This window comes from Montipora capricornis, chromosome 11 (genome assembly GCF_036669925.1).
Source record: "Montipora capricornis isolate CH-2021 chromosome 11, ASM3666992v2, whole genome shotgun sequence".
Classification (NCBI taxonomy): Eukaryota; Metazoa; Cnidaria; class Anthozoa; order Scleractinia; family Acroporidae; genus Montipora; species Montipora capricornis.
Genome location: NC_090893.1, coordinates 19056483 through 19083982, shown reverse-complemented (window position 1 = coordinate 19083982; position 27500 = coordinate 19056483). Strand labels below are relative to the sequence as shown.

Below are 27500 nucleotides of genomic sequence, written 5' to 3'. Positions count from 1 at the left end.
TTCCACGATCTGTTCAATTCTTTAATCACTTTTGCAGAGTTGCATTGAAAGGTGATGTCTTTTCTCACGAGGCTTAAATATAACGAGATGCTTCCGTTAAGCATACACTGCCCGTGGTACATGCTACAGAAAATCAGAAGGCACTGAATTGTGTGGTATTGAAATACAGCATTCCAGTCTCTGAAGAATAACAAATAAAAGAGAAGCGAGAAACATTGGCTTCTGGGCTGACATGTTGATAATTTTCAAGTTCCCTCACAACTTCTTTTCACCACAAGTGTGCCCTCTGAGCATCTGACAGATTTATAATACTAAATTTCAGTGAAGTCAAACCCTGTTCAGCAGGGTTAGTGTTAGGATGGGAGACCAAAACAATAAATCCCTCAAAAGAACAGAAGCATCTGACCGAAAATACTATAAACGCTAACAAATGCGAACTCAGCAAGGTACAGATTTTGTTAGCTTGCTTTATGCAAAACAAATATTGATGAAAAAGCAAATAACTATTGATACACAGTTTTTAGAAAGAGCAGAAGGAAGTTTCCGGGACGGTCGATCGAGAATAAAATATTTACGACATGAAAACAACATTAATTTTGAACCGTGAATATAGAATATAAAAAGTTACGTTCAGCGACAAACATTTTGGGAGATTTTTGCTACGTTCAAGTAAATTGCAAAATCGACAGTGCCATGGCCGGACTTCAGCAGGCGCCGTGATGAAGTTACCGCGGCATGTTTACTCGCCAAACAGTGAAGCATCTGTGTCAAATGATGGCAAGATACCGGGTTTTTGTAAGTTTCTTTTTCTGTCAAGTGTTATAAAGTTTGACAATGAAATGAGCGAAGTCAAAACAAAGATCACAATCGCCCAACTCTTGTTTATGCAAAGTCAAAATTTACTCTCCAAGACGCGTACGACGTTATTTATCACCAGGTAATTCCATCATTTAGGAAATAGCAGATACTTTATTACTCATCTGCGTCACAAGTTTTCACTGATTTTGGGGCTCATTTTGTTGAAACTTAAGCACGCTTCCAACAGGCCTTTGAACCCTTCCTGCTTACAGAGCAATACTAAAAAACTTCTCCCATATCACATTTCAACCTTAAGCTCGAAAATTCAATACACAACATGATATTATAATTCACAAAGGCAGAAAATACCACAGAATCCTTTTCCAACGAAAAATTTATTGAAACAAACAACATATTTGCTCTTGGAGGCGAAAACCTCTTCCTATTTCATTGCGTGCGTGAAGACAAGAAACTCAATCGTGTCAAATTACCATGTACTTCAGGTAAATACAGCTCACTTTGATTTCGTCTCGACGAGCGATAGATTGTTGTCGAAGTCCAGTACTCGTCGCTTTTGAGATTCCTGCCTAGTTTATCCAACTGACTTTCCATTACTGAGCTCCATAAGGGTATATTTTGTTTAAGGATCCACTAAAACGCCATTCGCGTTACATGACTTTCGACGCCATTGCAGGCTAAGTTAATGATTCTACTGTGTCCACCAGAGAAATCTACGCAGTTCCACTACCCTCTCGATCCTAAGAAAATACGCGCAGAAGGCTCTATGCACAAAGACACAACTTACCAGGGGAGTGACAGGCAAGACTTTTACCGACACGGAAAAAAAATAATAAATAAATAAAAAATAAAATAAATAAAACAACAAACTAAACGCAGACCTCGACTGGGTTTGCCATAGCCAACCCAGTAATAAAGAATTAGTTTCCCACAAGTTTTAGTGAGAGTTTCCTTGCCTTCAACTAGTTACCAAATAACTAGACCTAAGAGACTAGCATCGTCACATCAGCAACTGCAAATAAAATGAAGTCTGGTAGTTTGAATGCATCACTGAAGTCATAGGATAAGAAAAATAAGGGAATGGATACTTCTGGAGCGCGGGGTGCGGATAATGGCCGTTAAACAATTCAAAATACGCCGACGTACTAGACCCCTTAGTATTCACGTTTATGAAATTCATACTTTCTTTCGTGTTTTTCAAGGTGCATCCCCTCTTTCAAAGACGACCTTCCTTGTTCTCAAGAGTTCTTGTAATCAAGAATGGCAGACAAAAAGATGAACGTTTTCAAGCAGCATATACAAGAGCTTAGCTTTGCTAAAAAAGAGGGAGACGGAAAGGGGGAGGGTATTGCATATTCCAACCTGGGCGATTACTATTATGGCTTGGCTTATTTTGAACAGGCCAAGAGGAATTACACAGAGGCATTAAGCATTTTTAAAGAAACAGGTTTAACAGATGGAGAGGAAAAAGCCTGTAGCAATCTCGGCATCGCTTATCACAGTCTGGGCAATTTTAAAAAGGCCAGAAAGTACCACAAACAACATCTTAGAATTGCAAAAGAAGTAAGGGATAGGGTCGGGGAGGGCAAAGCCAGTGGTAATCTCGGCAACGCTTATCACAGTCTAGGAAATTTCAAGGAAGCCATAGAGTACCACAAACAACATCTTAGTATTGCAAAAGAAGTAGGAGATAGAGCCGGGGAGGGCAAAGCCAATGGTAATCTCGGAAATGCTTATTGTGGTCTGGGCAATTTCAACAAGGCATAGAGTACCTCGAACAAGATTTTAGTATTGCAAAAGAAGTAGGGGATAGGGCAGGGGAGGGAAGAGCCTATTGTAATCTCGGCCTTGCTTATCACAGCTTGGGCAATTTCAAGCAATCCATAGAGTACTACGAACAACATCTTAGGCTTGCAAAAGAAGTAGGGGATAGGGCCGGGGAGAGAAAAGCCTATTACAATCTCGGCAACGCTTCTTTCAGTCTTGGCAGTTTCAAGGAAGCCATCGAGTACCACAAACAACATCTTAGTATTGCGAAAGCAGTAGGGGATAGGGCCGGGAGGGCAAAGCCTATTGCAATCTCGGCAAAGCTTATCACAGTCTGGGCAATTTTAAGCAAGCCATACAGTACCACGAACAAGATCTTAGTATTGCAAAAGAAGTACGGGATAGGACCAGGGAGGGCGAAGCCAATGGTAGTCTAGGCGGCGCTTATTACTGTCTCAGCAATTTCAAGTAAGCCATAGAGTACTACGAACAACATCTTAGTATTGCGAAAGAAGTAGGGGATAAGGATGGGGAGAAAAGAGCCTACTGCAATCTCGGCAGCGCTTATCACAGTCTAGGAAATTTCAAGCAAGCCATAGAGTACCACAAACAAGGTCTTAGTATTTTGAAAGAAGTAGGGGATAGGGCTGGGGAGGGAGGGGCCTTTTGTAATCTCGGCAACGCTTACCACCGTTTGGGCAATTTCAACCAAGCCATAGAGTACCACAAACAACATCTTAGTATTGTGAAAGAATTAGGGAATAGGGCCGGGGAGGGAATTGCCTATGGCAATCTCGGCCTTGCTTATCACAGCTTGGGCAGTTTCAAGCAATCCATAGAGTACCACGAGCAATATCTTAATATTTCAAAAGAAGTAGGGAATAGGGCCGGGGAGGGCAAAGCTAATGGTAATCTCGGCATTGCTTATTGCAGCTTGGGCAATTTCAAGCAATCCAAAGAGTACCACGAGCAAGATCTTAGAATTGAAAAAGAAGTAGGGGATAGGATCGGGGAGGGAGCAGCCTATTGCAATCTCGGCAACGCTTATCTCAGTCTGGGGAATTATAAGAAAGCCATAGAGCACTACAAACAAGCTCTTAGTATTTCAAAAGAAGTCGGGAATAGGATCGGGAAGGGGGGAGCCTACAGCAATCTCGGCAACGCCTTTTGCAATCTGGGCAATTTCAAGCAAGCCATAGAGTACCACAAACAAGGGCTTAGTATTGCAAAAGAAGTAGGGGACAGGGCCGGGGAGGGTAGAGCCTATTGCAATCTCGGCATCGCTTATTGCAGTCTGGGCAATTTCAAGCAAGCCATAGAATACCACGAACAACATCTTAGTATTGCAAAAGAAGTAGGGGGTAGAGCCGGGGAAGGCAAAGCCTTTAGCAATCTCGGGAACGCTTATCACCATCTCAGCAATTTCAAGAAAGCCATAGAGCACCACAAACAACATCTAAGTATTGTGAAAGAATTAGGGAATAGGGCCGGGGAGGGAATTGCCTGTGGCAATCTCGGCCTTGCTTATCACAGCTTGGGCAGTTTCAAGCAATCCATAGAGTACCACGAGCAATATCTTAATATTTCAAAAGAAGTAGGGAATAGGGCCGGGGAGGGCAAAGCTAATGGTAATCTCGGCATTGCTTATTGCAGCTTGGGCAATTTCAAGCAATCCAAAGAGTACCACGAGCAAGATCTTAGAATTGAAAAAGAAGTAGGGGATAGGATCGGGGAGGGAGCAGCCTATTGCAATCTCGGCAACGCTTATCTCAGTCTGGGGAATTATAAGAAAGCCATAGAGCACTACAAACAAGCTCTTAGTATTTCAAAAGAAGTCGGGAATAGGACCGGGAAGGGAGGAGCCTACAGTAATCTCGGCAACGCCTTTTGCAATCTGGGCAATTTCAAGCAAGCCATAGAGTACCACGAACAACATCTTAGTATTGCAAAAGTAGTAGGGGATAGGGCCGGGGAGGGAAGAGCCTATTGCAATCTCGGCAACGGTTATTACAGTCTGGGCAAAATCAAGCAAGCCATAGAGTACCACGAACAACATCTTAGTATTGCAAAAGAAGTAGGGGATAGAGCCGGGGAAGGCAAAGCCTTTAGTAATCTCGGGAACGCTTATCATCATCTGAGCAATTTCAAGCAAGCCATAGAGAACCACGAACACGCTCTTAGTATTGTGAAAGAAGTAGGGGATAGGGCCGGGGAGGGAGTAGCCTATTTTAATCTCGGCAGTGCTTATTACAGTAGGGGTGAGGTTCAAAAGGCTCTTCTCTTTACCGAACAATTTCTTACTATTTCCAAGGAAACGGAAGACCCAGTAGGGCAGGGAAACGCTTGTTATAACATTGGTCGAGTTGATGAATTGTCATTTTTATCGTTTAAGCATAAAACATTTCGATGAAACAAGGCGTCTTCTTCAGTCAGAGGATGATTGGAAAATAAGCTTTCGTGACACAAAGCAAGGGGCGTACACAGCTCTGTGGAGATCTTCTTTAAGGAATGGAGAGGTGGATGAAGCTTTGTATACTGCTGAGCAAGGACGAGCACAGGCTTTGACAGACATTTTGATGGTGAAATTTGGTTTGGATGAAAACCCGCCCTCTACGGTTAATACAAAGAAGGAAACTATCTCTGCTTTATTAGAATATCTACCTTCACAAACAGTTTTCACAGCACTTGATAGAAACGCGATCAGTTTCTGGCTACTGGGAAGTGATGGTGGGATAATTTTTAGGCGAAAGGAAATAAGAAATGTAAGTGCCTATTCGCTGTTGCAAACTACTTTAAAACAAATAAATGTGGGCGCTGCTGTCCAATGCGAGAATCGCACACTTGACAAACTACGCAGCGACTTCTCTTGCATTAGGGAAGCTGCTGCAGAGACCATTCAGTCTCTGAGTCTCTCCGATATTAACTCTTTGCAGCCCCTGTATGATGTCTTGATCAGTCCCTTGCAGACTTGATCCAAGGTGATGACTTGATCTTTGTTCCTGATGGACCATTTTGTTTGGCTCCCTATTCTGCATGGAATGACTCTGTCAGGATCCGTACTGTTCCCTCGTTGACGGCTTTAAAACTGATCACAAGTGCTCCTGACCACTTCTACAGTAAGAGTGAAGCTCTGCTTGTGGGCGATCCGTGGTTAAAGGACGTCACTGACGAAAATGGTGAACCCTTTGCCGAACAGTTGCCATGCGCAATAAAAGAGGTGGAGATGATTGGAGACCTTCTGCAGACCACTCCTCTCACTGGAAGAAATGCAACGAAAGCTGAGGTGCTGAAAAGAATGAAGTCAGTTGCTTTAATTCATATTGCAGCACATGGAGATTCGAAATTTGGAGAAATTGCTTTGGCCCCAAATCCTGAACGTACATCCCAGAATCCCGAAAAGGAAGATTTCATGTTAACAATGAGTGATGTTCATGGAGTTGGTCTTCGGGCAAGACTGGTTGCTCTGAGTTCTTGTCACAGTGGCCGTGGAGATGTGAATTCTGAGGGTGTGGTGGGAATAGCCAGAGCTTTCCTGTGTGCTGGTGCTCGGTCTGTTCTGGTGTCACTCTGGGCAATCGATGATGAGGCAACCTTGCTGTTCATGAAAAGTTTCTATCAAAACTTGGCAGATAGAAAAAGTGCAAGTTTAGCTCTTCATTTTGCTACGAAATCCCTTCGGGAGATGGAGAAGTATTCCGCCATCAAATACTGGGCACCATTTGTACTTATTGGCGATGATGTCACGTTTGAATTTGGGCACCAGAAGCTCCGAAAGAATGGTAAGTGTTTTTCGATTATAATTTTAATTACTGAAAAGAATTACATTGTACAGGTTTCTAGTCAGCAAGGTGTCAAGAGAAAAGGTAAGTTGGTTTTAAAATCGGTCGCCAATGTAGTTCTTTTACGAACTGCTTTGGCTAGCCACTGAAGTAAATATTGATTGCATTCACCAGGTCAGGTTCTTTCCTTCCTGCGCATAACTGTTTGAGCCATGCAATGCACTGAAACGAAATCACTAATTGCCGGTTACCTGTGTAAAGTGAAGTTAGATATTGAGGGCTTATGCTTATAGTCTGCATTTCACAGTGATATTTTGTTGAATAGGAATTGATGCTATTAACGTTAACTAAACACATGTTTGTACAAACGGTTTAATTGATGAAAATAATTGTCTTTGTTTATTTATCACTCTGAATGAAAATGCTAATCACCATTTAACCCGCTATGTTTTTGTCTTTTCTTTCTTGCCTTTTACAGAAACGGCTTCCAAAACTTGAGAAAACTACTTCTTGCACTGATGCGTCAATATGTCATTTTCCTTACTTCAATTACATGATTTACTGAAAACGCCATACGCGGTCAAGGAAGGCAGAAGATACGTAAATGTTGTTTAAAAGTATGTTTGTAGACTTAGTTTACTGGTGACATTTATTCATCTTAAGCTCCGCTATCAGGTTTTTTTTAAAGCAATAATTTAAAGTTCTGGTCTTCTAATTAGTAGGCGCTTTAAGTTTAAGAACTTTAGGGTCTTTCTGTGAAAAAAGGTGCAGAAAAAGTCCATAGACAAAAAAATGGCAAGGTTTTCAAGTGTGTAAAATGTAAATTCTATGAGATTTTTGCACTGTGACCGGGAAAACCGTGAAGACCTAAAATGTGTCAGGAATGCTTATTGTTTTAAGCCAATCATGTTTGAGGACTTCACACGCTCAAACCCCAGACTTAATAAATTTTGTTAGTAGTAGATAATACAGGTATTCGCGACGGCGCCACATGTTGAAAGCAACAATTGTTTCAGAGCGCCAGTGATCATCGAAAGGAGTAATACATACACTGTTCTGTTTCTTCATGGGTAGTCTCTGAGCTTAAACGACCATATTTAGCTCATATTAAATCCTTTTTCCTGGAAAAGCTAAAGCCGACACTGCTTGCCGCGCTAGCAATAGTAAATAAACACTCTGCGGTTGAACGGGTAATTGGACAGAAATAACATTCCTCACATATTTCAGGTCTTCGCAGTTCTCCCAGTTGCACTTTCAGGGGGCCAACGCACACTAAAAGAAAAATGGCAGACCTCTTGAGCAAGTCTCTAGAAGTCAATATACATAGCAGGTTTTAAGACTCAAGAAATTGATACAAAAAGATTCCAGCATCAAACAGATAGGAAGTTTCTCAGAAACGTGGATTTTCTAAGATATTACCACAGAGGGTCAAAGCAAACCATTTTTAAAATGGGCGATTTCTTAGGCAAAATTTCTGGCATCTAAAAACGAGGAAATGAAAGTTAGCTGATGTCGTGAGTAGTCTTCATTGAAAGTTTTTTATACAAATTGTCTTGGGCAAACTTCTGGATTTGAGTGATCTCGTTGGGCAATTTCTTAGTGAAACTTCCAGGGCCCGGTAGTTCGAAAGACGATTAGCTTAATCCAGTATTAGCGTAAACGTTTGTTTCATGTTTTCAACTTTTTGGTGACAGTTTCTTTTGCTTCTTTTGTTTTTCAAGATTGACTTCCTTAGATGTAAAGTTTTGACGAATATCAGCGTTGTACAGCTTTTGGGTGTAGTGAAATAAACTCCTTGGTTAATTTTTAATCTGGTATTAACGTTAATGGGCTTTTGAACAACTGGGCCCAGATGGTTACAAACTAGGAAATAAGAGTGTTGCTTGATCTCTTAATTAATATGCATGGAAAGGTTAAGGCCTATAAATATTTCATTCTTTAGTCTTAGAAATCGTGATGCAAACTAGTTAAAAGATAATGCATAGATTACTAAGTAGGCAACCCCTTACTCCAAACGGGCGGTGTGATGAACTATCACAGGCAAATACAAGATGATATCGACATAGTCTAGTTACTTCGTAAATAAATATTGTGAAATCTCCATTGTGGTTTACAAAGAAAAAATTCGGACTGACCAGTGCTTTACTTACAGAGAGTTTCGGAGAGAAGAATTACGTTGTCCATTTTACTGCCCGTCCATACGATCGTCGCAAATGGTAACTTGAGCACAAATTTGCTATCATAACTGCATAGGAAAGTATTTTATTGACGTTTCAAACAAGCAGTCAACAGGTGCTCTACCACTGTTAGTTATTTCTCTTTGGAAATGGACTATGGGTGCTTTGCATTTGACCGAAAGTTTAAGCAAGACTTGAACCAATGACCGTGTGTTTGCGTCACTGAGGGGAGCTAGGCACTGACGAGTTCGAATTATATCCCATAATACACCTGCCTACACTCTTAGACAAAGTAAAATGAAAAATTAGTACGCCGTTCCTCCAAAATCAATAGGAACTTTACGATCTACGACGCAGTCGTCAACGAGAAGGCCACGAAACAACAATATCATTGGTTAAAAGAGGAAAAATAATCGTGCTGCACGTGCGGCACGAATTTAGCAGAATTTCGTGCGGAAATCTGCACAGGGGACAGCTATTCTTTGAGTTATTTTCATAGAGTTATGTCGTAGAGTTATAGTTAATTCTCCAAAATCCTCATCCAACATTCATAAAAGCTAACCTTAGGCCTAAGATTAGCTTTTATGCATGTTTAGGATACTTTCTGTATTTCTGAATTCAGGATTTAGGCCTTCCAAAATCTTGAATTCAGGATTTTGGAAACTTAACTCTAACTCTAATGTCATAACTCTATGAAAGTAACTCTATTGCTGGTCAACCTCCTCTGCACAACATCGACGTGAAATCACCAAATTTGAGGTTTCGACGACAACGCGAGCACACAAATGACAATCTTTCATTCTCTATTTTTACTCTGAAACCGCTTGTACGAATGTATTTTTAGGATAATCCGCCCACTTTGTACGACGCGAACGAGATTGCCTAACCGCGAGAAACTTACGACAGTGCAAAGTTACGTTTTGAAGTGACGTTTTCGTCGACGTCGCCGTCGTAGATCGTAAAGTCCCTAATAGGGAGCTTTAGAAACGGCGACGGCAACGAGAACGTCACAAATTTGCATATTTGGTGGGCAAAAACATTTTCTTTGCACGCTCTGCACGTCATTGTTGTCCATTTCTTTGTCGCAGTCGGCAAAACAACGACGTGAAATAACAAAATTTGAGGTCTTAAGGCCTGGCAAAACGTTCGAAACATATCGTAACAGGGTGGCCGAACGTACGCAACATGTTGTGCCCTACAATGTTGCAAGATGTTGCGTTAAAATGTTGCGAGCGTTTTAGTCCAGTCATTTTATGGAAAAAAAATCGGTCAACCTGCTACTAATTGCAACAGAAGGTTTTTCACAGTTTTATTATGAAGCTCTGAGACCCGTTTTGTGACTGAGTGCATGGGAACGAGGCTGGCCTAACCTTTTTTTTATAAAGCGCGTTCAAAGATCTTTAACGTAGTTAAATGCAATGAAATTTCGAGCGTACACGTTCAGGTTTAATGGTTTCTTAATACTTTAAGTGAGGAAATATATTATTTTTGTGAAGAAAACCTTCCTTAGCTGGCCGCGTTTAAATATACAGTAAACCTGTTTATTTAGCTTTTTTTCGTGGTCTGTTTTGGTTGCTTGTGCTTTATAATTTTTGTTTTATTTTTCAGCTTAAAACTTGACGAATTAATTTTGTTTATTTGAAAATTAGGTATTTTAATTGAAATAAAATAACAGTTTCTGTGGGAAAATTAACCTTTGCGAGTTTCAAAGAAGTCGGTCTTACAGGAGCTGGCGCCATCGCTGTTACGCATGTACATTTCACTAAGGAGTCTTTGTGCTTGCCCTGCATGTTTTTAATTTCTGTCGAGCAAAATGGCTAGAAGACGCGATTCTTCAATATTCAGCTCAGGTAAGACACACTCAAGAATACCTACAATATTCTTTAGTTCTAATAAAAGAAAATCGGAATACTTAAATACAGTTTTAGAACAATCATTACTGTTAACCAGGTGGCACCAGAAAGAGTGTACTCACATGAATAAAACTTGCACAGCGATTGAGAACATCACAAACGATGCTCCCTCATTAAATATTTAAATATCCGTGAAACGGGAGGCGGGTAAAAGGCGCACCGTCGGCTTCCATTGATACCAGTTTCGTAACTGAAGGAAATACCGACGTTAAATAAATTGACTGACTGACTGACCCTCACGGATTGTGAAGAGACAGACGCGTAATTCCTATTCCCTAAAAATTAAAAAGGCATTGCACACTTGGGGAATACTTAATTCCAGATATCTGATGTTTACACGACGGAAAGACAGGAGAGAAGATATTAAAACGTATAGCAGTGTGCGAGACTCCGAGGTCAAGTCTTCATACATAGCTTTTCCGTAGAGAAGAAGTATTTGTAAAACATTTATCAATTAGAAGATTTAGATATTAAGGCAATCTGTAACTACAACAGCCATAGGTTGACAGCTCTGATCAAAAAGCACAGTCATGTTTTAGTTCTTTGCTTACAATTCGGTGGCTGTAACTCTTTTTTTCCCGCGAACGACTGTCAAACCTTTTAAAGTCCGCGGGAAAAATTAAAAGGAAATATAGAAAAGTTGAAAAGAAAAAACTTGTATGACTTCTAGCAAAGTCTGGCAAAACAAGTCTGTTTAGTTGTTTTTTTTTTATTTCATGAATTTGAATTTTTTGATTTTTTTTTAAAACACTACTTGATTAAACCAAGAAAAGGACGGCAATGTCTATTAAGTATGCTTGGCACAATGTGATTTCCATTCTAATTATTTTTAGACATTCAAGAATTTTAAAATGGATGAAGAAATAACTTACGCGATTTGCCAAAAATCGCTTGATACTGTAAACGATGTCGTAACCCTTCGTGAGAAGGGAAGTGAGGGAACAGAGAGCGCAATGACCTCATACAAACTGTTCCAGGACACCAAACATGCCGCCGCGAATACTGCCACCCAAGTTACATTACAAACACTTTCGATATTAGACAGAAAAGATCAAAAGATTACTATTCTCTACTTGTTTCCAGAAAGGCTCAACATCCCAATATCACCGTCCAATTGCAGAAGGATTTTGATTTTACAATTGCTCAAATCAATCAAATCTTCTTATTACCACATTCTGTTACACTTGAATCTTATGTAAAAGCTTTTGTTGTGTTAGAAGTTGTGATGTCATTGTGATGTCATGTTACCGCGTGACGCCAATTCAAATAGGGGCGTATCTGCCAAAGAGTGTTCAGTATTATTCAGCATTGTTCAGCATTCAGTACCAGCATCTATAGTAGTTTCGAATTCAATTAGGAGTTTTCAAGTACAGTTATCAGATAGTTTTAAACGGTTTCAGGGTGTTATAAGAAACGATATTAGAGTTAGGTATTCAAGTACTCTCGGATCGTCAATTTGCACATGGGATAGCCGTCGGCACAACACTTTCCAATATAAAGTTATAACTATTTTTTATACAAATAGCAAATTATGTCAAATTGGTTATAGAAGCATTTGTGTACGTTTTGTAAAACTGAGTCGGAAACTTCAAATCACTTTTTTTACAACTGTTCCTACACTAGACAATTCTGGACAGACTTTGCATCATACTGGCATCTACTATCAAAACATCCAATCCACCTCTCCCTAAAAGATGTTTTATTTGGGATATTTTCGGAAAAATGCCCTTTACTTGATCTATTAAATTACTTCATAATTATTGGAAAAGTGTTCTTGTGGGACTGCAGAAGAAGTCAAACCCTTCCTAAAATCGAGGGGTTTAAAGCCAAAATTAAAATTAAGTATGAAATAGAAAGTAAAATCACAAAAAAAGAATATTTTAATAAAACATGGATAATTAAACCTATACAATAGATATGTATTATTATTACTTTTATTACATCAATTGTTACTATTTGTAACGTTATCTTTGTGCGTGTGTAATAACTTTAGAATATAAGATTGTAATAGTGGAATGTAATTATTAACATGGTAGTAAAACTTATATTAATTAATTGATTTATTTTATTCATTTCTTTCTCTATTTTTTTAGTTCTAAAATGTATTTAATTCTAGCTTTAATGTGCGTATATTAATGTTCCTTTTTGTAATTGTAATAAAATGGAAAAAAAAAAGAGCTAAGAAAAAGGAGAGGGAAAGTTTAATAAGTAGCCGCCTTTCTTTGGACCGCAAGACTGAACAGTCCTTTAACTTTAAAACTGACTGTTTCTTCTGCGGGAACAAACGTTGATTTGCAGGATCAGAAGAGAAGGCAAGGGGATGTGTTCAGGGTGACAACCCTCGAAACCAAACATACTGTGTTGCAGACCTGTTTTGAAAGGAAGGACGAGTGGGCGGAAGTGGTACGAGCCAGAATATTACATGTTCATGATTTGCCAGCGGCAGATGCTATTTATCATCTAGCGTTCAGCGTGAACTTCAGGACCGAGAAGCAAATTCCGATGCAATTTGCCTCAGAACAGCCTGATGTTAAGACAAGAAAAATTGGACACCCACAAGACGAAGAAAAAATTGACGCTTTTCTCAAAGTGGCGAGATTTCTCCAGGAAAATGACGACGAGCAAATAACTGTAGCTGATTTAGTTGAAAAAATGGAAGAGTATCTCGGTGACTCAGCCAGTACCGCATGCGGCCGCACCCACATGAAGGCGAGGTTACAGGAACAGTATGGTGACCAAATCATTACAACCGAAATCAATGGAAAGCTAAACGTTGCAACGTTTAGAAGCACTGTGGTCATAGCCTTTCTTTAGTACCGACCTCTCTGAGGAAAAAAAATGAAATTCTGTAAGTCGTTGAGGAAGAAATGTTACTAAGATTATTTGAACTTACACATGATTTAGTGAGGATATCTACAAGATGAAAGTTCACAGAACTACCTGGAGTACTATTAATCAAATTTAGAAGAATCGGGTGCAGGTCTGGCGATAAACAAGTAGAATAAAAGCAGCTTCCGGTTCTTAGCCTCGTTTCCATGTCACAGCAAAGCTTTAGTTATTAGCCATTTAAATTTTGACGTGTTCCCGTACTTGCATCCTTTGGAAATTTTAGTATTTTAACCTAGAAATCACCCTAAATGATTGGCGAAGAGAAAGGTTCTGTTGCAATTAGTGGCAGGTCCAGCCACAAAATGACTGGACTATTTGGCCAGGCCTTTATTGAGGACGTTAGCACCTGGAGATAAATTTTCATTTTCTCCCCTAAATTAAGCATGACTCATATCGGTTTCATTCTTGAGGGACTGACACACCATTGTCATGTTAAAAAGTTTAGAAAAGTGGCGAAGCGATTACAATAACGCGAATTTATATTTTGAGATGACATTCTCGTCGCCGTTCCCGTCGTCGTTGCTAGAGGCTCCCTAATGATGAATCCGCGCGAAAGTTGAAGCCCGCCATCTTTTCATGAATGAAGTTGGGGGAAGTCGTGATCTTTATTTTCCATTTGAGATGTCCAAGATTGTGTTCAGGTCTTAAACGTGACAAAGCAGTGGAAATCACTCATTACAAGGTCACTTATCAACACCTTCATTGCGGTGAAAGTAACTTGACGACTGACCAGGTCATGCTCGTCACAGCCTGACGAGGAGTTAAGAATTTGTATTTTAGAGACACTTGCACGTTAAAATGACGGTTTGTGACAATTTTTAGACGGTTTATGGTTAATTTTGCATGGTTTGACACGGTTTTCCTCGGTTTCAGCCTTCAGTAGAATAGACTGAGAGACAAGTTGAAGCCCGTTATTTTTTCATCATTGAAATAATAATTGGGGGGAGGGGTGGTTTTCATTTTCCATTTGAAATGTCGAAGATTGTACTTTTCCTTTCGCCTGTTGCCAAGCAGTTAGTGCACTTATCAAAGCCCGCGAGGGGACCCCTGGACATGGGTTTGCCATCTCCTCCTCCTTCCGTCTCCCTCGGGAATTTGACGTATTCTATCAATTCAAAACAGCTGAAACAGCTGCTTTCCAGACTTTCGCACAAATAGGCACACGTGTTTCGGTCCCATTCCCCTAACAAAAATATCAAACATCCCCACCCTGGGGCCAAGATTATAAAACTGTTAATATCTAAATTCGTTCCGTTAATAGCCAACGATGGTTTACCATGACAAAGAAATAATAGTTACTAATTGGATTTCCGAAACTTGAAATATTAGGATGGTCATGCGTTCCTCAGACTACACAGAACATTGAAGGAAATAACAAAACGTGACACCTTTTTATCAATGATGGAATAGACAAGAATGACGATACCTTAAAGGAACATTATTTGCCCATGCATAGTGGGGACATTTGATGTGATTTCACCCATTTTTGGGCTTTGGGGAAGGGATTTTGTCCAAAAGTAAAATACGCCACATATGCCACACATGTTTCTGGATTTAGTCTGGAAGTGTGTTGCAGATTAAGTTATTTTAATGTAGTTTAGACAACAACAATTCTTGATAGATAATGTTTTGCAAATTAAAAGGAGGCATGTTCCTAGGAGTAGGTTTCCTTCATTAATTGGTTGCTTGCTGGTTAGTCAAAAGTACAGACTAAGAAAACTGCCAACACAGCCCAAACCTTTACCAATGTTAACCTTGGCCATAGTAGTAGTTGTAGTAGTAGCAGTTGTAGTAAAAGGAAGGGCGAACCAATATAATATATTTAAGCCTAGTAGTAGTAGTAGTAGTAGTAGTAGTAGTAGTAGTAGTAGTAGTAGTAGTAGTAGTCGTAGTAGTAGTAGTAGTAGTAGTAGTAGTAGTAGTAGTAGTAGTAGTAGTAGTAGTAGTAGTAGTAGTAGTAGTAGTCGTAGTAGTAGTAGTAGTAGTAGTAGTAGTAGTAGTAGTAGTAGTAGTAGTCGTAGTAGTAGTAGTAGTAGTAGTAGTAGTAGTCGTAGTAGTAGTAGTAGTCGTAGTAGTCGTAGTAGTCGTAGTAGTCGTAGTAGTCGTAGTAGTCGTAGTAGTAGTAGTAGTCGTCGTCGTCGTCGTCGTCGTCGTCGTCGTCGTCGTCGTAGTAGTAGTAGTAGTAGTAGTAGTAGTAGTAGTAGTAGTAGTAGTAGTAGTAGTAGTAGTAGTAGTAGTAGTAGTAGTAGTAGTAGTAGTAGTAGTAGTAGTAGTAGTAGTAGTAGTAGTAGTAGTAGTCGTAGTAGTCGTAGTAGTCGTAGTAGTCGTAGTAGTCGTAGTAGTCGTCGTAGTCGTCGTCGTCGTCGTCGTCGTCGTCGTCGTCGTCGTCGTAGTAGTCGTAGTAGTAGTCGTCGTAGTAGTAGTAGTAGTAGTAGTGGTGGTGGTGGTGTTTGGAAAGGTAAAAGGAAGGGGTGGTGGTGGTGGTGTTTGGAAAGGTAAAAGGAAGGGCGAACCAAATATATTTAAGCTTATACAATGTACAGCGCGGTAATTTCTTTTAATCCGAGCTGTCTCTTATACACTCTGTACACTCTGTGATCTTATAATATGAGAACCATTATATCGGAGATCTTACTTGATGATTGACGAATGACAGACACTAATCACAAAGCTATTGAATCAAATGAGACTAGAAATCACGCAGACATTAAAGTAGTCGTAGTAGTAGTAGTAGTCGTAGTAGTAGTAGTAGTAGTAGTAGTAGTAGTAGTAGTAGTAGTAGTAGTAGTAGTAGTAGTAGCAGTAGTAGCAGTAGTAGCAGTAGCAGCAGCAGCAGCAGCAGTAGCAGCAGCAGTAGCAGTGAGGAGGGTTTTCGGGATCCGGAATTTGGCCTATTTAAAGCCCGGGATTCGGGATTGGATTTATGGAGGGGACGCGGGATTTAACGTTATTACGAAGCAGGATCCGGGAAATGGTCACTTTGAAGCTCCAAGATCCGGGATTTCTGACGGTGAGAAATTTAAAATAAACTCAACTTTCGCTTTCGTCAACGACGCAAAAGGTTGGAAATTTAAGCTAAGCAATCTCCACCACGCTGACACGTGCCTTTTGTGATCCCTATGGCGTGCTCTTTATCTTGAACTTTGGCCGTAATAAGATCCAGTTACACAAAGGCCCCATGACCTTGTAACCACGTCACGTTTGTTTTTCACAAAAAGTGTCTCGTTTATGCTTTAGCGCATAGGCCAAATGTCGGACAGCACTAACATCGCTGTTTGCGACGTAAATGATATTATTAGTTGTGTGGCTCATTTTTATGAGAAGGGAAATAGCGGAAATAAGAAAGAAGTACAAATGAAAGAAGAAAAGACAAAGGAAGTACAAACAGAGAGGAGATAATGCAGCTCATTGAACAAGCAAATAAACGACATTTCTGGATACAGACTGGCATTTACAAAGGCGAAAGGTTCAAGAGCATTTCAGTCCTTGATGTGCGCACGCACTTCAAACCTACTGAAACATTTCAACATGGGCACTTCTCCTTGTGCCACCCACCAGGAGTCAAAAAAGGCTTCCTCAAAGGCGAAGCTCTGAGACTTCTCAGAACAAACTCTTGTAAAACATATATTGGAAGAGCTCATCCAAAATTTTAAATCCCGCGTACGTGAAAGAGGTTATTCCAAAAATCTTGTTCAAAGCACCCTATCAGAAGCGCAATTTAAAAACAGGAAACTGGCACTCCTTCAAAAACCACATGCCACCCAGAAACGACGAACTTAAAACAAATCCTTATCAAAGACTGGCATTTAATAGAGCGACAACCATTGCTCTAAGAAATCTAAAATGCCCGAAATGTATAGATTTAGCTAAGCTTAAAAGCGGAGCTGCCGGGTTATTTATCTCATTTGCGTTCGGTTGAAAACATGGGTCCTCAGTGACCTATGAAACTAATTAACTTTTCTGGACTTAGTTATTTGTAGCAATGTGGCTTAGAATAAGACGGCCAAGAAGTAGCTCGTGGCATTTAAAGATCATGCATGGCTAATACGCAAATATATATCTTCATCACCTAACCTCGATGGACCTCTTTAGCTTGTACGTTTTGTTTTCCCATTTCAGACCAGGTGATGTTACTCTAGGGAACAGTTTCTTTCAAATGTGGTCTTAAACACGTGCATATGTATGCATAACTTATGAAAAAACAAAAGGAAAATTCTCTTGGGAACATCACGTGGTCTGAAATGGGAAAACAAAACGTACAAGCTAAAGAGGTCCATTCCTCGATGTTCCAGCTGCTGTTCTAAAATTGCTTGAAATGGTTTCCCCGATATGTTTTTTGCAATGCTTTAGCAGACGTTTTTCCGTGAGGAAATCATTTCGAACAGTCCATAAAAATCAATTATGCTTGTACATACGAACCACATAAAGCCCTTCACTAAGGTGGCCATTTTTACGTGATACTGGTCGGATTGGCATGCATGGAGGGGTGGACGTACGTACGGACGGTCGCTAATGACGTCATAGCTAAAATCAAACTTTCCCGCATCGATGGGTTACCATATTTTCTTAATCATGGTGCTCCGCGCTTACAAAAAGAGGGCGGTCAATCAAATATATACTCGTTACAGGCAAATTACAAAACTGAAAGGCTAAAACGCGCTAGGGAGTCGTGTAGGTCTGTCATCCCGGTACACTGCTAAACTTACAACCGAGTTTAACAAGTGGAAACTATGAACAGATTCAATTACTACTAACCATGGACAATCACTGATCATTTCGGTTTCAAAACTGTGATTGCATGCGAATGCTACAATTAAGGTAAATTGGATCATGGAGGTTGGTGGAAAAATAATAACAAGTTGTATTCTAAATAAACTGTTGTTCTAATTGACGACGAGGTTTGGGCATCATGCTGTGACGTTATGACCGGGTTTCGGGATTGGCCGATAAAAACGTTCAGGATTTCGGGATGAAGGGAAAAATTTGGTCGGGATTGTGGGATTGAAGAACCCTTTTGGGGACCCTCAGTGAACTTTATTTAAAACTCAGATTTAGAGTAGGATACAAAATAATGCTCATATCTCCGAGCGAATAAGAACTAAATAAAATACAGCGATTCCAATATTAAATAGTTAAAATGAGGTATGTACAGTTTGAATAAGAACAACAGCCTGAAAATTGGGTGTTAATCATGAGAGAAACGTGTAAGGTTTCAAATTATTCCTGAAGTCTTGCAGTGAATGTTGTATATGCAGGTGCGGCACCATGGAGCAATTTGTATGCTGTATCCGTCTTGTTTCTAAACTTGTCATATTTAACTTCTTTAGCAAAGTCTCATATGTGTTGTGGTTGTCATCTAAAATAATGCGTTAAGCTTGCTCGTTAAGTGACTCTGGTTTATCCGAACTTTTAACTCCGCAAAAATGCCATACACCACTACAATACAGAAAGGGCATAGTAAAAGCCAATTGCACGTGACTTCCTGTCTCAAACTCGAACGCCAAACAATCGACTGCCGCTTAAACGTTTTCTACCACTTCCCTCTCCATTAACTATGATTAAGTTGACAGATTTTTGCCGACAAACCTCCCCGTACTAACTCTGTTAAAGGGGTCATATTATGGTATTTTGGGGTGTATCAGGAAAAATAACGGTTAATCACGAATTTTGAACTTGTCCATAGTACACTGTAATGACTGTAATTACCTCCTTTTCCGATAAATCACAACAAAAGGTTGTTCTGAGCCAAAATGACCTTTTTCTAGTTATCATAAACTGAAAAACGTCAAGCCAACTTTTTTCACGATAACCAAGATGCATTTTTTATCCTTAAAGCTATATATTTGGCATTCAGTGACATGCGCTTAACAATACATACAATCTTCTGTTTTTTTAAAATGTTATATGCAGATTTGTTTTGGAGAAGCGTGTGTTTCCTGGTGTTTCTTTGGCAGGGAGTAGTGATTACCAATCATCACATTTTTTCTTTTTTTTTTTCCTTTTTCCCTTCCCAGTAGAGAAAAATTAAATAACCTTAGAGTGAGGCAAGGAAGCTTAGTGGTGAGGGGCGTTAATTAAACTTGGAATTGTGAATTGAAAGGTTCATGTCAATCCGACCACCAACAAAGAGTCATATGATTGGGTAGTCTAAGATTTAACGTTCTCCTTGTCAGCACTTGGTCTGTTTCTCACCAGTTTAAATTCCTTAAGACTTGTTGTGTTTTGAAATAGTGTGTCAATGAGGGGAGCGACCAATTTAGCACATATTCTTGTAGAGACATTATTTTATAGTCCTAGCAGTCCGTTCTCTAACAGTCAGTCGAGTCGCTCTCTTTACTTTTCACTCTCTTCCATGACTAAAACGAGCGGCTCGACTGTCTGATAAGCGACTGCTGCCAGTCTATTATTTTGATGAGGTGCGCATCACCATTCATCTGTACTTAATCGGAGAGCTCATCATATTAATTTAGCCGCGTATACAAGCATTACATAAAAACCAGTCAGATATGTTCAGGTATGCACGTGATTACATGCACAACCATTTCAATAAGCGTCACGAAGTGTCCCCTTGCTCTTCTCGCCAACTTCAACACTCATGTAGCGGAATACAGACAAAAAACTGATTCTGTTATGTCTAATCGACTTTAAAGCCATACTCAAAGCTGAGAAAGAGCTTCATATATTTGGGTTCCTTTTGCAACCTTAACCTCGCGAGACTAAACCGTCAGCTGTTGGGAGCAATGAAACAACCAACTATTTGGATATAAACAGTCATCGTTCCGTAAAGAACTGCCTCATAATTTGCACAGATTCATCGAGTATAAAATGACTTGATGTTCTTTATGTTTCGTTTCTCATTGAAATACCTCTCCTAATAACTTTGGAGTTGCTCGAGAATGTCGTAACCATCAATCGTAATTCCACAAGGTCGTTTTTTGGCCTCACATCAGTCCGCATCCATTTGGAACAACAGTGGTAATTAAGTTGGTCGATGTCTGTCAACATTGTCCGATAACAAAGTCATTTTATGCTTAATAAACCAGTTCTGATTACTTTTTGAGTGAATCTATGATCCTCGCCGGCAGTTATGAACGCAATTTTAGCAATGGCGTAGAGTTGGAAGAGGAGCCTGAAAATTCAAGACTTCAACGGGGTTTGAACCCGTTACCTCGTTGAAGACTTGAATTTTCAGGCTTCTCTAATGACTGACTCTACGCAAAAGCTAAAATTGCGTTCATAAATGCGAGGATCATAGTTTCACTTGATTTCATATCTGCGGTTCAATATACGTTTCATTTCATTCGTTGATTACTTTTTACCTTTTTCCTGTTGCTTTCTCTGTACTTTGGATTAAAGCTAACAACCCTTTCAGTATTTCTGTTATGTATATTTTCTGAATATAGTTAATGTTCTGAATTAAACTGCATTAAATATAAGTGATCGCGGTCATTCAGTTGTGACTGACGCACGCACGCAAAAAATCTATCCCTCTTTCACTTATTTGTAATGGGATTAATTTTTGCTGCTCAACTGGTTGTAAAGAGGGACGTTGCAAGGTAATAGGAATATTAGCTTGCTGCAAGAGTGTAATAAATTATTTGTTTGTATTTTGATCGACCTATACTGCCCTCTATTTTTTTCCTTTTACACTAAGAAAGCAAGTGAGAAATGATGCATCTTGATTTTTTAATAATAAAGGTTTTAGCTTTCTTATCCGGCTCTGAGATTCAAAATGGAGGGAGTTATGAAGGAAATGATGATTAAGAATAAGTTCTACTCAGCTCTACTCAGATTTGTGTCAATTTAAGAAAGTTAACACTTTTCCTACAAGATAATGTTTTACTGAAAGACTTGATAATGGAATAACCACGTAAAATTGAAATTGCAGAGTCACGACGTCAATGCTTGACCTCCACGAAACTTTTGCACATTGCTCCGTATGGCCTTATCTCATGAATATATTACTTAAGCGATGCAAACCAGCTCCGATAACATATGTCTTGGTTTTTGTGTACAATCCTAGACAAAACTGTTGGGAAGGTTAGCACTTTTGAAGTCTTCATTGCTTCTCTCCCTTCCCCCCTCCTTCAAAGTTGTGCAAAACTGAATGGTTTCAGTGGGAAATTGTTGAGTTAACTTCCAACATTGAATAGGGGGATGGGGGCTATGTAAGAGAAAGTGAAACTATTTCTTTTGAGCTTTGACAGAAGCGGGTGGAAATACAACTCTGGTGTAGTTCATTTACATAACCTTCCCAACTACTTTTGTCTGTGATTGTGGTTAAAAGCCCTCAAAGTAACCGATAATCAGCACCCTAAAGATTTTAACGCTACAGGAATGGTGGACCATGGAATAATAAAGACCCAGTTAAAATAGCATAGTTTTGAAATTCAAAGAAAAACAAGACATGATTTTTTGGTCACGGTAGCACTTCAATAATATGAGCATGTAATTTATGCGTAATCAACGAATTCTGATTACTTTTCATTTGTTTCCTGTTGTCTTAAGAAATTCTCTATACTTTATGTGAAAGCAACGAAGTATGACGGTATTGTTTTTACGTGGTCACCTTCGTTCAGTTGTGACTGAAGCACGCTCGCAAACAATCTACCGATATTCCTTATCCATTGATTTATTTGTAGCTGGATTCCCTGTTGATGCTCACCCTGTTCCAAGGAAAATATTGCAAGGTAATTGAATATTCTAGCCTACTATGTAGGTATATAGTTTATTACTTCTTTTGTGTGATATAACTATCCTGCCTTCTATTCTTTGCTTGTACATCGGGAAAATAAGTTAATTAAGTCTTTTATGGTTAGCCTGATGAAGTGGAGTAAGGACGCTTTCCACTTTTGACAGAACTCATGACTGACCAGGACTAAGTCTACAACGCCGTCAACTTAACACATCGCTAGAATGATATATACTCCACCAGAAAAATGCGAGGGATTATCATGCAAGTGTTCCTTTAAATTGTTGCATTTTCTTTGCAAACTGACTGGTCTGGCCAGATAGTTTTGACAAAAGGAAAGCGTTATAAATGATTATCATTTATCTTATCCGGTTAGATTCAAAATCGATGGTTTGACAAAGCAAAAAATGGGTGCCTAAGAATACCGTGAAGAATTCTGATTCTGTTATGCATCATCCGCTTTAAAGTCACACTCAAAGCTAAGCAAGACTAGAACTTCAAATATTTTCGTTCCCTTTACAGCCATAAAGCTCGAGAAACTAAACCCTCAGTCGTTTGAAGCAATGAGACGATCAACTATTTCGATAACAGTCATTTGATTTCTATACGTAAAGAACTGCCCCATTAATTTGCACAGTTTGATCGAGTATGAAATGATTTGGTGTTTGCGCCCCCTTTACAACATCCTTAAACCTTGCAAACGATCAACCATTCCCAGGGTCTCTCGTCACTCTTCCATGGTGGAAGAGAATGTTCATAAGAATACATAAATTTACCCAGTCCTTGTAATCTAATATCCGAAAATTTGATAGCTCTAATTCTTTGAAGATTGGGTCTGAGTGATTGATTAAGGAATTATTTTCAACTGTTTCTTTTGGCAAAGTGACAAGACAACGAAGATTGGATTTCTACATGCACAATCATACAATAACGACTGTAAGGATAAACTAAACAGCACTACAGAGTTCTTAAACAAAATTTAGAAAAACAACTATACCTGAAACTAAATGCTATAGCTTCAGAGATTTTGTAAGCCAATTGAGAAATACCGGGGTTTCCAAGAAAGACGTTAGTCAAGCACATCCCCAAGAAAGACCGTTCTAATTCTTTAATGATTTTTGCAGATTTGCATTGAAAGATGTTGTCTTTTATCTCGAGGTTTAAACAGAATAAAGAATTCGTTTTCCGCAAGTTTAGTGGAAGTTTCTTTACCTTCAACTAGGTTACCAAATAACTAGCTCCAAGAAACTAACATCGTCATATTAGCAATTGCAAAAAAATCAGGTCTCGATGTTTAAATATTGCATTATCACTGAAGTCATGAAACATAGGATGAGTAAAAATAAGGGAACCAGAATGGATCCTTCTGTAGTGCGGGTGCATAGTCATGATGGCTTAATGGTTAGCAACCGCGCCTCCCACCTCTGTGACCCTCGAGGTCGTATAATGGCTGAATTTCAGTCGATCTCAATCTGACTCCGAGGGTTTTTCTCCGGGTACTCCGGTTATCCTCCCTCATCAAAATCGACTCTAGATCAATAAAATCTGGGCGGATACCCTCGTATAGGGATAACCTCTGGTATCTCTCCCTTTTATTGTATTGAATGAATAAAGTTGGTATTATCTATGGGCGTTAAACCAAACAAATTACGCTGACATAATGGACCCTTAGGGTAGTATTCACGTTTATGAAGCAGAATTATTTCTATCCACCGTAACAAAGGCGTTAGAATATAAATAAACACACACCTATGACATGTTCACTGCCATCAAGCGCAAGACGATTTTTTGTGCAGGTCAATCAGTGGTAAAGAGGTAGTAATACACCATGTAGTGAAAACATAAAATTCGTGTAATGTATACTGTGATGTGGTGTAATGTAAATGTGATGTAATTTATTTAAGGTACTTACAAGACGGTTATAGATAATTGCTTTCTAGAGCAACTTTGAGAATCCAGGGGACACTTACAGTGTAGAGCAGTCTGTATGTCATAAAAAGTGATTCACCACCAGCTTTAAACAGTGGTATCACGCGAGCAAGTTTGATTAAATCGCGAAAATAAGATGACAAAAAGACAACAGTATTACTTTGGCTGAGCTAAGTCCTGATATGGGATACATTTATCCCATTTAAATACGTCTATCTTGGGCAGTCAATTCTGGCTTTAAAAATTCAGTTTAAATCAGACAAAGGGCTCAAGAAAAGAAGTAAAGGGTTTGACGTCAACAGCAGAAAATTGTCTTTGTTAGACTCATAATAACATGCAGTCTCTTTGGTGTTGGTTTGGCTACGTACCAGCAGCAGTTGCGGTCAGTGCATTGAACTTCTCATGCTTTCTTTCGTATTTTTCAAGGAGCGCCCTCTCTTTCAAAGACGATCTTCCTTGTTCTCAAGAGTTCTTGTAATCAAGAATGGCAGACAAAAAGATGAACGTTTTCGAGCAGCATATACAAGAGCTTAGAATTGCCAGAAAAGAGGGAAACAGAAAAGGGCAGGGTATTGCTTATTTGAATTTAGGCGATTATTATTATGGCTTGGCTTATTTTGAACAGGCCAAGAGGAATTACAAACAAGCATTAAGCATTTTTAAGGAAATAGGTTTCAGTGCTAAAGAGGGAAAGGCATGTGGCAATCTCAGCATCGCTTATAACAGTCTGGGTAATTTTAAAAAGGCCAGAAAGTACCTCAAGCAACAACTAAGTATTGCAAAAGAAGTAGGGGATCGGGACCAGGAGGCCAATGCCAATGGTAATCTCGGCTGTGCTTATAACAGTCTATGCAATTTTCAGCGGGCCATAGAGCATCATGAACGATGTCTTAGCATTGCAAAAAAATTGGGGGATAGGGTCGAGGAGGGCAATGCCAATAGTAATCTCGGCAACGCTTATGACAGACTAGGCAATTTTAAGCTAGCCATAGAGTATCACGAAAAAGATCTTAGCATTGCAAAAGAAATAGGGAATAGGGCCAGGGAGGGCATTGCCAATGGTAATCTCGGCTGTGCTTATGACAGTCTGGGCAATTTTAAACGGGCTATAGAGTATCACGAAAAAGATCTTAGCATTGCAAAAGAATTAGGGGATAGGGCCAGGGAGGGAGGGGCGAGTGGTAATCTCGGCTGTGCTTATCAAAGTCTGGGCAATTTTAAGCGGGCCATAGAGTATCACAGACATCAGCTTAACATTGCAAAGGAAGTAGGGTGTAGGGCCGGGGAGGCCAAAGCCAATAGTGGTCTCGGCAATGCTTATGACAATCTTGGCAATTTTAAGCGGGCCATAGAGTATCACGAACAACATCTTAGCATTGCAAAAGAAGTAGGGGATATGGCGGGGGAGGGCAATGCCAATGGTAATCTCGGCTGCGCTTATCTCAGTCTGGGCAATTTTAAGCGAGCCATAGAGTATCACGAACAAGATCTTAGCATTGCAAATGAAGTAGGGGATAGGGCCGGGGAGGGCAAGGCCAATGGTAATCTCGGCAACGCTTATTACAGTGTGGGCAATTTTAAGCGAGCCAGAGAGTATCACGAACAACATCTTAGCATTGCAAAAGAAGTAGGGGATAGGGCCGGGGAGGGCAAAGCCAATGGTAATCTCGGCAACGCTTATCACAGTCTGGGATATTTTAAGCGAGCCATAGAGTATCACGAACAACAGCTTAGCATTGCAAAAGAAGTAGGGGATAGGGCCGGGGAGGGCAAAGCCAATAGTGGTCTTGGCAACGCCTATCACACGCTGGGCAATTTTAAGCGAGCCATAGAATATCACGAAAAAGATCTTAGCATTGCAAAAGAAGTAGGGGATAGGGCCGGGGAGGGCAAAGCCAATGGTAATCTCGGCAACGCTTATCTCAGTCTGGGCGATTTTAAGCGAGCCATAAAGTATTACGAAAAACCTGTTAGCATTGCAAAAGAAGTAGGGGATAGGGCCGGGGACGGCACGGCCTATTGTAATCTCGGCCGGGCCTATCACAGTTTGGGCAATTTTAAGCGAACCATAGAGTATCAAGAAAAAGCTCTTAGCGTTGCAAAAGAAGTAGGGAATAGGGCCGGGGAGGGCGTTGCCTATAGTAATCTTGGCATCGCTTATCACAGTCTGGGCAATTTTAAGGAAGCCATAAAGTATCAAGAACAATGTCTTAGCATTGCAAAAGAAGTAGGAGATAGGGCCTGGGAGGGCATCGCTATTGGTAATCTCGGCATCGCTTATCACAGTCTGGGCAATTTTAAGGAAGCCATAAAATATCACGAACAACATCTTAGCATTGCAAAAGAAGTAGGGGATAGGGCCGCAGAGGGCAACGCCAATGGTGCTCTCGGCATCGCTTATGACAGTCTCCGAAATTTTAAGCGAGCCATAGACTATCACGGAAATTATCTTAGCATTGCAAAAGAATTAGGGGATAGGGCTGCGGAGGGCAAGGCCAATTGTAATCTTGGTGGTTTTTATTGCGCTAGAGGTGAGGTTGAAAATGCTCTTTTCTTTTGTGAACAAGCTCTGACTATTTTCAAGGAAACGCAAACCCCGGCAGATCAAGCAAATACTCGTTATAATCTTGGTCTTGTTTATGAAAATTCAGGCTCGTTGTGCAAAGCCCTTAACTTTTATCGTCTAGGCGTAAAACATTTCGATGAAACAAGGTCTCTTCTTCAGTCAGAAGATGCATGGAAAATAGGTTTTCGTGACACAAAGCAAAAGGAGTACACAGCTCTTTGGAGAGCACTTTTAAAGAATGGAGAGGTTGATGAGGCTTTGTTTGCTGCTGAACAAGGACGAGCACAGGCTTTGACAGACATTTTGAAGGTACAATTTGGAGTTCATGAAGAACCTTCCTCGGAAGTTGCGACGACGGAAACTATCTCCGCTGTTATGAAATATTTGCCCTTACAAACAGTTTTCATAGCACTTGAAGGGAACAATATCAGTTTTTGGCTTCTAAGAAGGGGAAGCGGAATAAAGTTTAGGCAAAAGAAAATCGAAAATGGAAGTGTCGATTTACTGATGGAAACTACTTTGGATCAGATTGGCGTGGGGACTGTTGTCCGATGCGAGAATCGCACACTTGACAAGCTACGCAGCGACTTGTTTTGCGGTAGGGAAGCTCTTGCCGAGACCTTTCAGTCTTTGACCCTCTCCGATAGTAACGCTTTGCAGCCTTTGTTTGATGTCTTAATCAGTCCCATTGAAGACTTGCTTCAGGGTGATGACTTAATGTTTGTTCCTGATGGACCATTTTGCTTGGCTCCTTATTCTGCGTTGAGCGACTCTGTCAGGATCCGTACTGTTCCCTCGTTGACCGCTTTAAAACTGATCGCAAGTGCACCTGATGACTTCTACAGTAAGAGTGAAGCTCTTCTTGTGGGCGATCCGTGGTTAAAGGAAGTCACTGACGAAAATGGTGAACCCATTTTCGAACAGTTGCCGTGCGCGTTAAAAGAGGTGGAGATGATTGGAGAACTTCTGCAG

General features: G+C 40.0%; 3 protein-coding genes across 3 annotated transcripts in view; all 3 read left to right on the top strand.

The window, feature by feature from the left end:
- LOC138024398 (uncharacterized) overlaps positions 1–27500 on the top strand; it is a 532828-nt gene that overhangs the window by 281362 nt on the left and 223966 nt on the right. The window lies entirely within an intron of this gene.
- On the top strand, positions 2077–13266 carry LOC138023168 (tetratricopeptide repeat protein 28-like). Its single transcript, XM_068870191.1, has 7 exons — positions 2077–2533; positions 2578–2943; positions 3057–4909; positions 5013–5345; positions 5540–6362; positions 7437–7552; positions 12751–13266. Exons 1-7 carry the CDS (start codon positions 2077–2079, stop codon positions 13264–13266), a joined length of 4464 nt encoding a protein of 1487 aa, XP_068726292.1.
- LOC138023167 (tetratricopeptide repeat protein 28-like) overlaps positions 24447–27500 on the top strand; it is a 6711-nt gene continuing 3657 nt past the window's right edge. Inside the window, exons 1-2 of the mRNA XM_068870190.1 lie at positions 24447–25383; positions 25669–27500. The exon at positions 25669–27500 is cut by the window's right edge and continues 535 nt beyond it. Of these exons, the coding sequence (XP_068726291.1) occupies positions 24447–25383; positions 25669–27500 (2769 nt within the window). The remainder of the gene's footprint in view (positions 25384–25668) is intronic.

Bases quoted from the DNA above. Each gene is read 5' to 3' on its own strand.
- LOC138023168 (XM_068870191.1), top strand. From the start codon at position 2,077: ATGGCAGACAAAAAGATGAACGTTTTCAAGCAGCATATACAAGAGCTT. The intron at 4,910-5,012 runs GTAGGGCAGGGA...CGTCTTCTTCAG, and splicing joins CCAAGGAAACGGAAGACCCA to TCAGAGGATGATTGGAAAAT. The intron at 7,553-12,750 runs GTAATTGGACAG...GTTGATTTGCAG, and splicing joins AACACTCTGCGGTTGAACGG to GATCAGAAGAGAAGGCAAGG.